General features: G+C 40.1%; 1 protein-coding gene and 1 pseudogene across 1 annotated transcript; one reads left to right on the forward strand and one right to left on the reverse strand.

Moving 5' to 3' along the window:
• On the reverse strand, positions 4574-4965 carry Vmn1r-ps134 (vomeronasal 1 receptor, pseudogene 134; annotated as a pseudogene).
• Vmn1r223 (vomeronasal 1 receptor 223) lies at positions 11838-12923 on the forward strand. Its single transcript, NM_001083311.1, has one exon. It carries the CDS (start codon positions 11838-11840, stop codon positions 12921-12923), a length of 1086 nt encoding a protein of 361 aa, NP_001076780.1.
• Positions 12924-13063: the final 140 nt, after the last annotated feature.

A 13063-nucleotide genomic window follows, 5' to 3' on the forward strand; every position in this document is an offset into this window, starting at 1 on the left:
AACCTCAAAAATAGAATAAAAAAGGAAGTGATAGAATGACTCCTAATGATATTCTGCTGTACCCACAGATCGTTGTCTTGCTCAGCTTTCAGCACAGAAACTTCCATATAAAGTCCCGTGGCCAGACATTAAGCAGAGAGTGAGGCCCTGAGCATTCAGCCCTAAATCGAATGTCTCCATCAAATACCTTCCCCAGGTATTTGATGTATTTTGGGGTCCCTCAGGGGACCCCAAAAAAGAGGATGCAAAAAGAGCATTGGAGCCCGAGGAGATGGAAGACATCAAGGAAATGAGGCTCTCTAAATCAATATGAGCAAAGCTCGCATGAACTCACAATGACTGAAGAAGCATGCCCAGGGACAGCACAGGAATACACCAGGTCCTCTATGTATATATTATGAATTCCAGTTTGATGGTTTTCCGAGATTCCATAGTGTGAAAATAGTGGATCTCTGATTCCACTGTCTTCTCTTTGACTCTTTTTCTTCTGTTTGTTTGTCTTGTTCAATGTGGATGTGGTAGTTTTTATTTTATAATAGTATATTTTATTTTGCTATAATTTTGAGTGAATGACTGCAAATCTTGCCACTGGGGTAAAGGTTAACATGTGAACTGTCACATATACCTTCTCGGAGGGGGGAAATTAATTTTCTTTCAGAATAACACTTGGTATATCAACCACTCCGGGACAGGTATCATGTTCAAGTATATAACTGGACTCCAGAGGTGAGTGTGTGTGTGTGTGTGTGTGTGTGTGTGTGTGTGTGTGTTATTTTATCAAAATCTGTTAGTTCTTTTATTTTAATGTGTTTTTTATTTGGTTTTCTTGGTTTGGATTCTTTTTAATTGGTTCATTGGGTATTTGCTTTCTGAGAAAAAACTGGCAGTTGAATGGATCAGAGGGGGGAAATGATATTGAAGAACTTGGAAGAGGGGAAGAATATGATCAGAATACATTTAAATTTAAATATTATTTTAAATAATAAATACAATAAATAAAAATAAATTTTAAAATAAAATATATTTTAAAATAATTCTTTCCAGTCTAAAAAGATGCAACTTGTTCTGTTATTTTTGTTATTTTGTTTAGAAAACTAAAGTTCTTTCTCTTTGAAGTATAAAGAAAAACAAAAGTTTAAAACTTGCACTTCTCTGACTAGGTTACTCAATAAAAGACAGAAATATGTAAGAGAGACCTTCTATCCAGGAAGAGGTCTGTAGAGAACACTGACCTCCCACAGACAGAGAGCATACTGAAGGGCACCTGGTTACCTCCTATTTGTCCCAAAAACTAACCTCATATAAAGGGTAGCCTTGAAACAAGGTGGCACTTAAGATGAATAGACTCTGGCTAGAGAGATGGCCCAGTGGTTAAAGTGCTCTGCTTCCAAGTGTGAGAGCCACCTCACTTAAATGCCTGATGGGGTGGCCACTTCACTGTAATTCCAGCCTCAGAAGGCAGTGATAGGCTATCGGTACAAGCTTGGTAGTGAGCTTAGCCATTTTTCTATGCTGTGTCTGATTGGAAGATTCTGCCTCAATATTGTGGAAGATGGAGGATGAATCCTGATATCTACTTCAGCCTTATGCATGCAGATGAGTACAAATGTGCATGTGCACCACCTCAGATACACATGTGACCATCTACTCAAAAACATGCACACACACACACACACACACACACACACACACACACTCAAAACCCACATATACATTTAAAACCTATACATCCATGAAAAATTTCAAAAGATTTCATTAAAGCCACTGCTTCCTTAAGGAAGTTAGGAAACAAACTGACAAAGCAAATGGATGTATCTGTGGTTTGACCAAACCAGAGAAAGAAAGACTCTTGCTCTCTCCACTTCTCTGTAGCAAGGTTACAATTTTATAACAGAAAGAGTATCCAGGAAAAGCGCATATCTCCTCAGAACTGTGTGAAGCTTCTCTGGGAAGGCAAGTCCCTTCTCTGACAGTGCCAAGGCTTCAGCCTTTCTCCTCCCAGGGATTAGACTGACTCCTGGGCAAATGTTAATATTTGCATTTGAATGTTAATAATATGATTGTGAAAAGGAGGGGACAGTCTCTCTTTAGAATATCTGCACTCCCTCCAGGACAGTTATATCCTGACATTGCTTTCCCTGTTGGTCTCACGCTCTTGCCTCCTTGGAAGAGCCCATGACAAATAGGAGGTGGTGGGAACTTCCTTGACCTGATAACCATGGAAGTGAATTGAGAGGATATGAATGTAGATGATCATTAGTTATTCCTTTTTTCTTTATGTTATTTATTTATTTATTTATGTCTAACTTCCTGACAATAAGGTCATCTCCAGGCTTTTTCCCAAGTAATCAAGAGATCCAAAGCCACATGATGAGCACAGTGGAGAGGGCACTGGGTATTTGTGCTTGCATCTTTCTAGACCCCTTTGAGCAGGTCTTAGATTGTCTAGGATCAATTATAAAAATAATAATAGTAACAATGCAAACTTATCTTTAAAAAGCCTTGGTTAACTTAATGACTTGATATGTTGGAACTTTAAGGGACTACAATTTGTTCTATATATACTTTTATTTCACAGAGGAACAGGTATAAAGATTAACTGATGCATTTGCCGGCGTGCTCCTCATCATTTAGCCATACCAGCTTCCATGTTGATCAGGACAAAGAGGATAAGCACAGCAGAGCCAAGATTTAGAAGTATTCTAACACTTCGTGTTGTAGAAGCATGGAACGAGGTAGTGCGATGTTTTAGGTTTGAGAGTTAGAGGGTTCCTCTGAGGAGGATTATCTTTTCAGGGTTAAATGTTTATTAGAAACATTATTAACTCCAGGCACAGACAGCAGCATGCAGGGGCTCTGAAGAGAGATCAGGCCCATAAAGCATGTGAAGACCCTTCTTAGATTTTTCACAGGAAGAGGGTTGGGAAAAAGACTGAAAAGTTTTCTTTCTTATTTTCTTTCTTTCTTTCTCTTTCCCTCCTCCTTTCTTCTTTTCTTTTTTCTTTTGCTTTTCCTTTTTTCTTTTTGATATTGTTGTTTTTCTTGTTGTTGTTGTTTCAATTGGCTATTGCTCAGGTGAAGCAAGTTTAGTCATTAACTGAGGTTCCATAGAAAAGGTACACAAGAATATAGAAAAATAATCTACTCTATTTCTGGAACTTGACTATAGGAATTGTCACAGTTTAGCCAAACTTGGCATTACAAAATTGGATAGCCATGGTGAACAGTTAGAACTCATGTAAGAGGATGAAATGAAAATTACTTGATAAAAAGATAAGGAAACAAGTCATAAGAATGAGTACACTTCGCAGCTCTGGTGTCTGAACTGGAACTGTTTGCCAATGTATAGATAAGGAGGTAGAGAACACCAGTGGGATGTCTATACAGGAAGAGACCATTGACCTTCATATGAACCACTATACAGTACCATTGACCCATTGTGCAAACACATGAGACTCTGAAAGATTAAGTCACAAAGAGGAAGGGAGGGAGAAGAGGAAGGAGGAGGGTAAAGGTTGAGGGGAAAGGGAAAGATTGGAAAAAGAGAGAGGAGAGAAGAAAGGAGGAAAGAGGAGAGGAGAGGAGAGGAGAGGAGAGGAGAGGAGAGGAGAGGAGAGGAGAGGAGAGGAGAGGAGAGGAGAGGAGAGGAGAGGAGAGGAGAGGAACCCCTCACCTCACTATCTGTGAGGATGGCACTGAGAACAGGAAATTCAGTCCCTGATAGGCAGACAGACGAGGGCCAGTAATAGATAACAGAGAAAGCAAACATCCAGTCCAGAGACAAAGGCTTTAAGACGTGGCAGGCTTTTCTGCCAAGAGGGCCCCTTGCCTGTGGACTGATCTCACAAACTAAGGGCTGGATTAGGACATGTTTACACTACAGTTGTGGGCCTATTAGCCTCCCTTTCTTCATTCAGATTAAACAAGCTAAAATTAGGGCAAGAGAACCCTACCAAGACCCTTAGAACACCCGATCCTCGGGCAGAAACTGGTCTATGGCTTCCCAAGTCCCCTGCCCCTTTGCTTTGCAGAGGGTCCTTCTCCATGTCTGACTCACTGTGTGTATGCTCATCCCTAACAAAAGTCTTTCTTCATTCTGTCTGCTGTTTCTGTCTTCAATGTCAGATATTCTTTTCTATGCTGGTTAATGTTTTGTAACTGGCAGAGAAAATGAAACCAATCAAGACCCTCTAGACAGTAATGTGATGACTAAGGAGAATCCATTTTGTGCTAGGCACCTGTCGTGGTACCTATTAGTTTGTCTCTGACTCCAGTTGCTAGTAGATAAGTTCCCAGTATTCTAAGTGACCCCCTCCACCACCCTAAATTTACAGCTGTAACCACATAGTTGTTATAACATAGCTGACTGCCTTTTGGCTCCTATAACATGCATATGCAAACATTCAAGGACTATTCTGAGGTTTCCTTGGCTGTGTAAACTTGGCAGAGCAGAATTGTTCTTAGCTTGCTTACGCAGAAGCTCAAGGTCTTCCTGTGTATTCACCTTTAAATATCCTTCCCTCACCTGCCTTCATGTGGCAGTCTCAAGTTTGGCTCAGAGACTGTTGTTCTGCTAGCAGCTTTGATAAATTACAGTCCTTACTACATACAAACTCTGTAACAGTAACAGTAGCATAGTACAACAACCACAATACACTGCAACTCCAGATCTATCTGATCATGCTACTGGATGCTGTGATATAATAGAGAAATCTGGAGTTCATCAAGATCCAAAAGAGAAATAAATAAGCAAGACTACATTGTCATGTAGTCTCTGATCGAAGCTTCTCCAAGGGGTGGTCCTGGGACTGATGGTAACACCAGGGACGATGCCAAGGTGACCTGCAGAACAGGTGTAAAGGTTCAGAGACATCTTTTCTAGGTAAACCATGCTTTCACAAACATTTCTAGGATTTTCTGAAAGAAAAAGAAACTGTAATCACTTCTCTGACCCACCGAGCACACAGAGATAGAGAGCAAAATTGTTCTTCTCTTGAAGGTGGGCATAGATGAACTGTTGGTCACAGGCACAAAGTTGCCCTTAGGTAGAGTAATTCCAAGGATGTAGTGCACACATGGTGACTGTGGTATGCACTGTAGTGTGCACTAGGAATTCACTGAGACTTCAGGGGAACTCACTTTACCAAAGAAATGGTAACAAAGGTCATGGATATGTTAATTCAGCTCATCTGGAAGATTTCAGAATCTACCAAAGCCATATCTATTGAAGGTTAATTATATATCAGTTTTACTTTTAATAATGCAAGAGGAAGTACAGATAGCAAATCACTTTGGATAGAAATGTCCTGTGGGGTACTGATCTCTCATTCTCACCCACATTGCCCACTCCATGAGATAGATGGCAAAACATACTATAAACACACACTTGGTGGCTTGAAAGAGTTGGTAAGTCCCAGTATTTTACTTGGTGCTTGAGCCTGTAAGCCTCACCTTTTGGAGTAATTTCACCATAGCTATCTCTCACTGGAGGCCATAACTGTTAGTCCACAGGCATGTGCCTCCATGTAGCTCCAGAAGCCTGTAAGTTTCCAAGAGAGTCCTGGGTTCCATTCTCAGGAAAGAAATCAGCCCTAGCTGCAGAAACAGAACAAATCAACTCAGCTACAACAGGGAAGGCGAGCAAGCATGAGGCAGGATGATCTTCCGTCTGACACACACTTTTAACCTAAGTCCTTAACATTAGGGGCCACCCACAATCAGGTGGGTCTTTGCGCATCAATCAAGACAGAACAACTCTAAATGAGGCTCCTTACTCAAGTTTTACAAATTTGTGACATGTTGACATAAAATCTAAACATAATAGTGGTCTTTAATCTGTATTATAAAACATTAAAAGCCTAGTTTATCTTAGCAAAGAGCATTATTTCAGAGACCCACAGCATGGCCTATCTCTTGCTTTAGTGTGAAGAGTTTCACTCTTAGACCAGGGAAAGAGCTCAGACAGCCTTGGGTCCCCTCCAGGCATAGCTCATCTGCAGAGAGAGCAGTTCAACCCCACTCCCTGCAAGGTCTGTTTGGATTTTTGACCAAGCCAGCTCAGTCTGTCAACGGGTTCTCAAGGGAGGGAGCAAGAACTATAAATAAATAAATAAATAAATAAATAAATAAATAAATAAATAAATAACAGACAGACAGACAGACAGACAGTAAACAAATAAATAAAAATACAGACAGACAGACAATTAAACAACACTGTAGCATGACCCCAGCCAGTTCTGAGGCTGAAGCAGGTTTGTTTTTTCCCAGTCTGATTTTATGCCATCTTAATTACATGCAAATATTAAGATCAGTTCTAGGTTTAGGAACAAACAAGGCAAGAAACACAAATAGTCAAGGAACAAGCAAGGCAATAAACAAAGTCCCGTGATCACTGTTTGTAGGGGCTTATCAGGATGAGTAGCCATTCCAATATCGAATAAAATCAACTTTTAACCAAAACTTGTCAAAAAGGATAAGGAAGACACTTTATACTGGTCAAAGAGAAAAAACTACCAAGATGAACTCTCAATTCTAAACATCTATACTCCAAATGCAAAGGTACCCACATTCATAAAAGAAACTACTAAAGCTCAAAGCACACATTGCACCCCATACAATAATAGTGGAAGACTTGAACACCCCACTCTCAGCAATGGACAGATCATGGAAACAGAAACTAAACAAACAGTGAAACTAACCGAAATTATGAACCAACTGGATCTATCAGATATTTATAGAACATTTCATCCTAAAACAAAAGAATACACCTTCTTCTCAGCACCTCATGGTACCTTCTCCAAAACTGACCATATAATCAGTCACAAAACAGGTCTCAAGAGATACAAGAAGATTAAAATAATTCCATACACCCTATCATACCACCATGGACTAAGGCTGGTCTTAAATACCAACAAAAACAATGGAAAGCACACATACATGTGGAAGCTGAACAACACTCTACTCAATGATAACATGGTCAAGGAAGAAATAAAGAAAAAATTAAAGGCTTTTTAGAATTTAATGGAAATAAACACATACAATACCAAAACTTATGCGACACAATGAAAGTAGGGATAAGAGGAAAATTCATAGCTCTAAGTGCCTCCAAAAAGTAACTGAAGAGAGCTTACACTAGCAGCTTGACAGCACACCTGAAAGCTCTAGAACAAAAAGAAGCAAATACACCCAAGAGGAGTAGAGGGCAGAAAATAAACTCAGGGCTGAAATCAGCCAAATAGAAACAAAAAGAACTATACAAAGAATCAACCAAACCAGGAGCTAGTCCTTTGAGAAAAATCAACAAGCTAGATAAACCCTTAGCCAGACTAACCAGAGGGTACAGAGACCATATCCAAATTAATAAAATCAGAAATAGAAAGGGAGACATAACAACAAAATATATCTTAAAATAATTATTCTGTTTGTTGAATATTAACAGTTAAAATATTAAAATCCTGTTCTACAAACAAAAATAAAGTTCAAATAAAGTTCAACATTCTTAGCCATCAGGAAAATGCAAATCAAAATGACTCTGAGACTCCATCTTATACACATCAGAAAGGCTAAGATAAAAAATAAAAAATAAAAAACCTTCAAGTGACAGCACATGCTGGCAAGGATAACGAGCAAGGGGAACACTCCTCCATTGCTGTAGGAGTATAAATTTGTATAAAACTGTGAAAATAAATTAGGAAGTTTCTCAGAATTTTGGGAATAGATCCTCCTCAAGACCCAGCTATACCACTCCTGGGCATATACCCAAAAGATCCTCCATGATACCACAAGGACACGTGCTCAACTATGTTTATAGCAACTGTATTCATAATAGACAGAAACTGGAAACAACCTAGATGTCGATCAACTAAAGAGTAGATAAAAAATAATGCGGTTCATTAATACATGGAATACTCTTAGCTACTAAAAACGACAACACCATGAATTTGGCAGACAAGTTGATGGGACTATAAAATATCATCCTGAGTTTGAAGAAACAAAAAGCAGCCAGCACTTGCCTCTGTGTTAGCCCTGGCGCTGAGTTTAGCACTCCCCGCCGCACGCGCACGCGCGCGCACGCACACACACACACACACACACACACACACACACCCCAAGTTAAATTGCTAGCACTCCCCCCTGGTGCAGCTGTCTCCTGTCTTTGAAGGAGGCAGAAAATTCAATGTCCTTAAAGTGATAAGGCCCCCACTCTTAAGCTATGAAAAAGAGACAACCAGTGTTCCCAGACAGCTGTGACCAGCTTGTAAGAATGCACTAGTCACTGGTATCAGAATGAGTTACTCCTTCCCAGGTCAAAAAGGACCCTTTCCAGATGTATGGTCCATCCTTGCTGTCTGAACAAAAGTTATCAATTTGAAGGATAGCATTTCTTTACCCCTTACCTAACCATGTAATGCCAAGGTTCAAAAGCCCCAGCTTGTGCATTTTCCCTATATAATCACCAAGCCCGGGGGTCACATTTCTAACCTGCTGAGCAGGGAGAGTTGCATCTATGTGCTTGCACCAGTGGTCCCTGAGAGTCTCCTGGGGTTCTCACAAACTGGGCATATCGAGTGAGGTAACCCAGACCCATGCTATGTTCTCACTTGTAAGTGGATATTAGCCATAAAGTACAGGATAACTCTGGTACAATTCTTAGACAAAAGCAGCTAAGTAATAAGGACGACCTAAAGGAAAATGCTTGAATCTCACTTAGAAAGGAAATAAAATAGTCATCAGAGGAAGGGAAGTAGTTGGAAGAGGGGGTGAGGATAGTAACATGGATTGATGCACAAAAGAACTCATAGACACCATGGAAGCACACACAAGACCTGCACGAGTTTAAGATAGATAGAGTACCAGTACTGAGAGAGAGAAGTAGAGGTTGTAACAGTAATCAAGAAACTATTTTCAATTAATATCTGTTATAAATGGGACAATCAGTTTTCTACAACAATTGTCACTGGGTGACCTCAGCCATGCTCCAGGGAAACTCCAGGTTTTTGTTCCTGTTTCTGTTGTTGTTGTTGTTGTTGTTGTTTAGACTTTCTTTTTCAGATCTTTTGTTTTATTTTGTGGGGCAGAGAGCATAAGATGGCAAACTTAAAGTTGGGTGGGTAGAGGGATGTGGAGAATGTGGGATGTGTTGGGGGAAGGAAATGACATTATCAAAATCTATTGTATGGAAAAAAACTGAAGTAAGAAAAAGAAAATAACATCAGACAAACTTAAACCACTTAAGTTATCTGTAAAGGTATTCTAAGCAGTGCTAAGAGCACAGAAGCTACCAGAGTCTCCTCATCTCTTTGTCCTAAACATGACACTGCAGACAGCCCCTGGCTGTATACGCGATAATCTATTATTATTACTAAATAAATGCTTAAAAATTATTCAGAAAGTGATCACTTTGGATTGTCAGAAATTTCTTTCAAAGCAGTTCTTGGTTTACTGGGTACATGGAGGGAAAGAGGCAAGACTGTAGTTAAGTCCAAAGGCCCAGAACCCCTCAGGCCCTGATCATCACCCTTCTCCTTACTCACAGACACTGTAATTGGAATCATAAAGTTTCTGGGTTCAGCAAATGACAGAGCACCAGGGAGAAGGCAGAGATGGCCTCAGGGGTGGAGACAGAAGAGTCTATTCCCCTGACAAGGCCAAACTCCTGGTGGTGACATCCTGTCACCTTGCTTGAGCACAAGGACTTGAGGTTGATAAACAAGGCCTGGCTGTGCTGTGAGGACACCGATCCTGAGCCCTGCACAGACTTCACAGGTGAGTGCTGCCATGTCATGGGAGATGGGGCTGCATTTGACCTTGATAGAAATCTGTGGAGGGCTGATGTGTGGGAGAGAAGGATGTGGGCTCCTTGTCACTCTGAGAGGGGACAGTGGCAGGATTCAGGGAGAAGATGGTCTATCATTTCCTAAGTGCGATCCAGAATTGTCTCAGTGTCCACAAGGACAGTCCCAGCTCCTTACACAGGACAGGCAGGGGTAGGAGACAGAGGCACCTGCAGTGCAGCTTGGAGTAGGAAGCTCTTGCTTCAGCTTCTCTTAGCTGTGTAACTTCTGGTGACTTCAGTCTTCTGTGCATGGAACATTCTTTCTTTCTTTATGGTGATTTCATTTATTGTAATTTCTCCTTTTCTAGATCAAATGTAAACCATCGAGTATGAGAATTGCGGATAAAACAGTCATGAGGCTAAATACTGGTAGTAACATCTGATTTTAGAAAATGCATTTTTAGTGCATAGTGGGAACCTCACAAGGTACTATTGCTATCAGTTCATTGACTCCCTAAATGATACCTGTATTACATAAAAGCATACTTTACATATGAAAAGTACTTTTTAAAGAAGCCAAATAAGTATGCTCAAGGTGATGAACATATGAATTGGAAAGCCAGAATTTAAGTCTGCATTGGGTGGTCACAAAGGATGTTCTTGTGAATACTGAGCTTTCTATTTCTAAAACTTTGGTATCCATCAACATTCTGGACTATGTATAGCATCCACACATCATTTGAATCCCTCATTTAACTGGTTGAACTGATTGACTCTAACATGGTAAAAGTAAGAAGTTTGTGGAAGCCAATTAAAAATGTACACATGTGGACTGAAGAGCAGGCTCTGTGGTAAGAGCTCGCACTGGTCTTGCAGAGTCCCTTGAGTAAATTATCAGCTCAGACAGGAGCTATCAACCATGTGCAACTCCTGGTTCAGGGAGCCAAGGCTGTATTCTGGCCTCTGCAAGCACCAGGTACACAGTGGTCATTAGAAATACGTGCACATAAGATGTCCATACACACAACAATGACTAAATTTAACATAAACAAAATATAAAATAATTGTTTCTCTGACATTTCCTTGAATTGAAGTAAATGAATAATTTTCCTAGTCCAGAAATGGCACTATTCAGGAATCAAAGACATCTTCCTTATTTCAATACCTATTACTGCCAGTGTTACATTGCTCAGGAGTAGATGAAAGTGATTCACAGATAAATTTGGTGAGCAGCAGGGAATGCTAAAAAGTAGCAGACAAATACACTTAAGGTCCCCACGTAAAACTATGATTTATGAAAATGGAGCCAAAATGAATACATTTAAGCTTTAATCCTTATCTCTAACTTTAAACAGAATGAGAAACAGATGCCATGTGTAAAATTACCCAAATCAATATGAGGTATTAAGTTGTTTGTCACTTATAGGGTATCACATCACTGACTGACAAAATCACCGATTTCATGAACCTTAGAAATCAAAGTGATAGGAAGTGCCTCAGTTTGGAGTCCAGAGGAACAATGCCTAAGCTGAGAGCTGGGATTTGATGTTTCCTTGGAAGAAGGTTCTTAGGAAATAGTCACGAAAAGCCTATAAGTAGTGGGGGTGTGGTACCTTTAATATGCTCTCATCCATAAGATGATAGTAAATAAAAATTAATTAAACCATCCCACTCAAGAAGAGGATATGGACTAACTACTGCCCTATCTAATTAATCTGTGTTATTTATTGCCAAGGTCAATTCAGAGTTGGAGACAAAGAAAAGCCACATGACTTTCCCTGGGAAGCAACCCATTGTGGCAAGGATTAGACTTTAGAAGAGCTGCAATTTGTTATTAGCTCAATCTTTTCTTGAAGGATGAGTGTATACGGGATGGCAAAAGGGATCTAAGAAGGGAAGACTCTAAGTTGATGCTCAACGCCGTTGCTTAGAAGCTTGGTGATGCTATCCTTTGTCTGGATTTCTCATGGGAAAGGTTTAGAGATGGAGGATGTAAAGAACTCCTGTGAAGGTTGAGAAGGCATCAGCACGGTGCTCACATCCAATTGTCATCATCATCTCCATGTCAATGGAACAAAGAACAGAAGGTCCAAGAATAAAAGCAGGTATCTGTAAGCAAAAAAATCTGTGCATTTACATAATACACTGTTCATTCCACGGAAGAAAACAGAAAACCCACAGACATGAACTAGATCATGCTTACTTCCTTGTGTTTCTCAGGTTTTTCCTAGCTTTAGCCATGAAGATAATTTGGAGTGACCTCATCCAGAAAATAATTTTCATTTCACTTATTGGACTTGGAGTTTTAGGAAACATCATCTTATTTGTGAGACATTTATATACTTTCATCATGGGTCCTGAGAACAAAAATATAGATGTTATTCTCATCCACTTGGCTTTTGTAAACACAATCATTATTTATTGCATAGGGGTCAGAGACATAGCCACAATTTTTTACATCAGAAACTTCCTAGGTGATGTTGGTTGTAAAACTATAATTTATCTAGAAAGGGTTGCCCGTGGCCTCTCCATCTGCACCACCTGTCTCCTCAGCATGGTTCAGGCTGTCACCATCAGTCCCAGGACCACACTGTGGAGAAAGCTCAAACCACAGACAGCATGGCATGTTATTGCCTTTCTCCTCCTCTTTTGGATCTTTAATTCCCTCATAAGCTCCAATTTGCTGCACTATATCACAGTAGGCAGTAGCATGAACAGTTCTGAAGTTGGAATGTTTACTGGATATTGTTATATGCTACCATCCAGGCACACAGTTAAGTGGCTGTTCCTCTCTCTCATGACTCTCCGTGATGTCATTTTCCAGGGTCTCATGGGCTGGAGCAGTGGGTCCATGGCTCTCCATCTGTATAAGCATCACAAGCGTGTCCTCTATCTTTACAGCTCCAGGTCTGCAAACAATTCTAGGCCAGAAATCAGAGCTACCCAGAGGGTTCTCACTCTCATGACCTGTTTCCTTTTCTTTTATTTGGCAGATTTTATTTTCTCCTTATACACAGGTTCCACAGTGACACATGATTCCACAATACTAAATATTAAAGCATTTTTAGTACTTAATTATGCTGGTCTCAGCCCCTTTGTCCTGATCACTGGGAATGTCCATGATGCTAAGCCCTGCTGTGTCCCCTGAGAAATAAGAAATTCCTTTCATACCTAGTTCTTTATAAAGTAAAGCTATATACACTTGGATGGCTTTGCCTTTTTATTCTAATGTATCACACCAATAAATTTGAGATTGTATATATTTTTTTTTAATAGAGAGCTTTGTCT

This window comes from Mus musculus, chromosome 13 (genome assembly GCF_000001635.26).
Source record: "Mus musculus strain C57BL/6J chromosome 13, GRCm38.p6 C57BL/6J".
NCBI classification, from domain to species: domain Eukaryota; kingdom Metazoa; phylum Chordata; class Mammalia; order Rodentia; family Muridae; genus Mus; species Mus musculus.

What these genes read in the sequence shown, in the direction of transcription:
- Vmn1r223 (NM_001083311.1), top strand. Translation starts at nt 11,838, where the DNA reads ATGTCAATGGAACAAAGAACAGAAGGTCCAAGAATAAAAGCAGGTATC.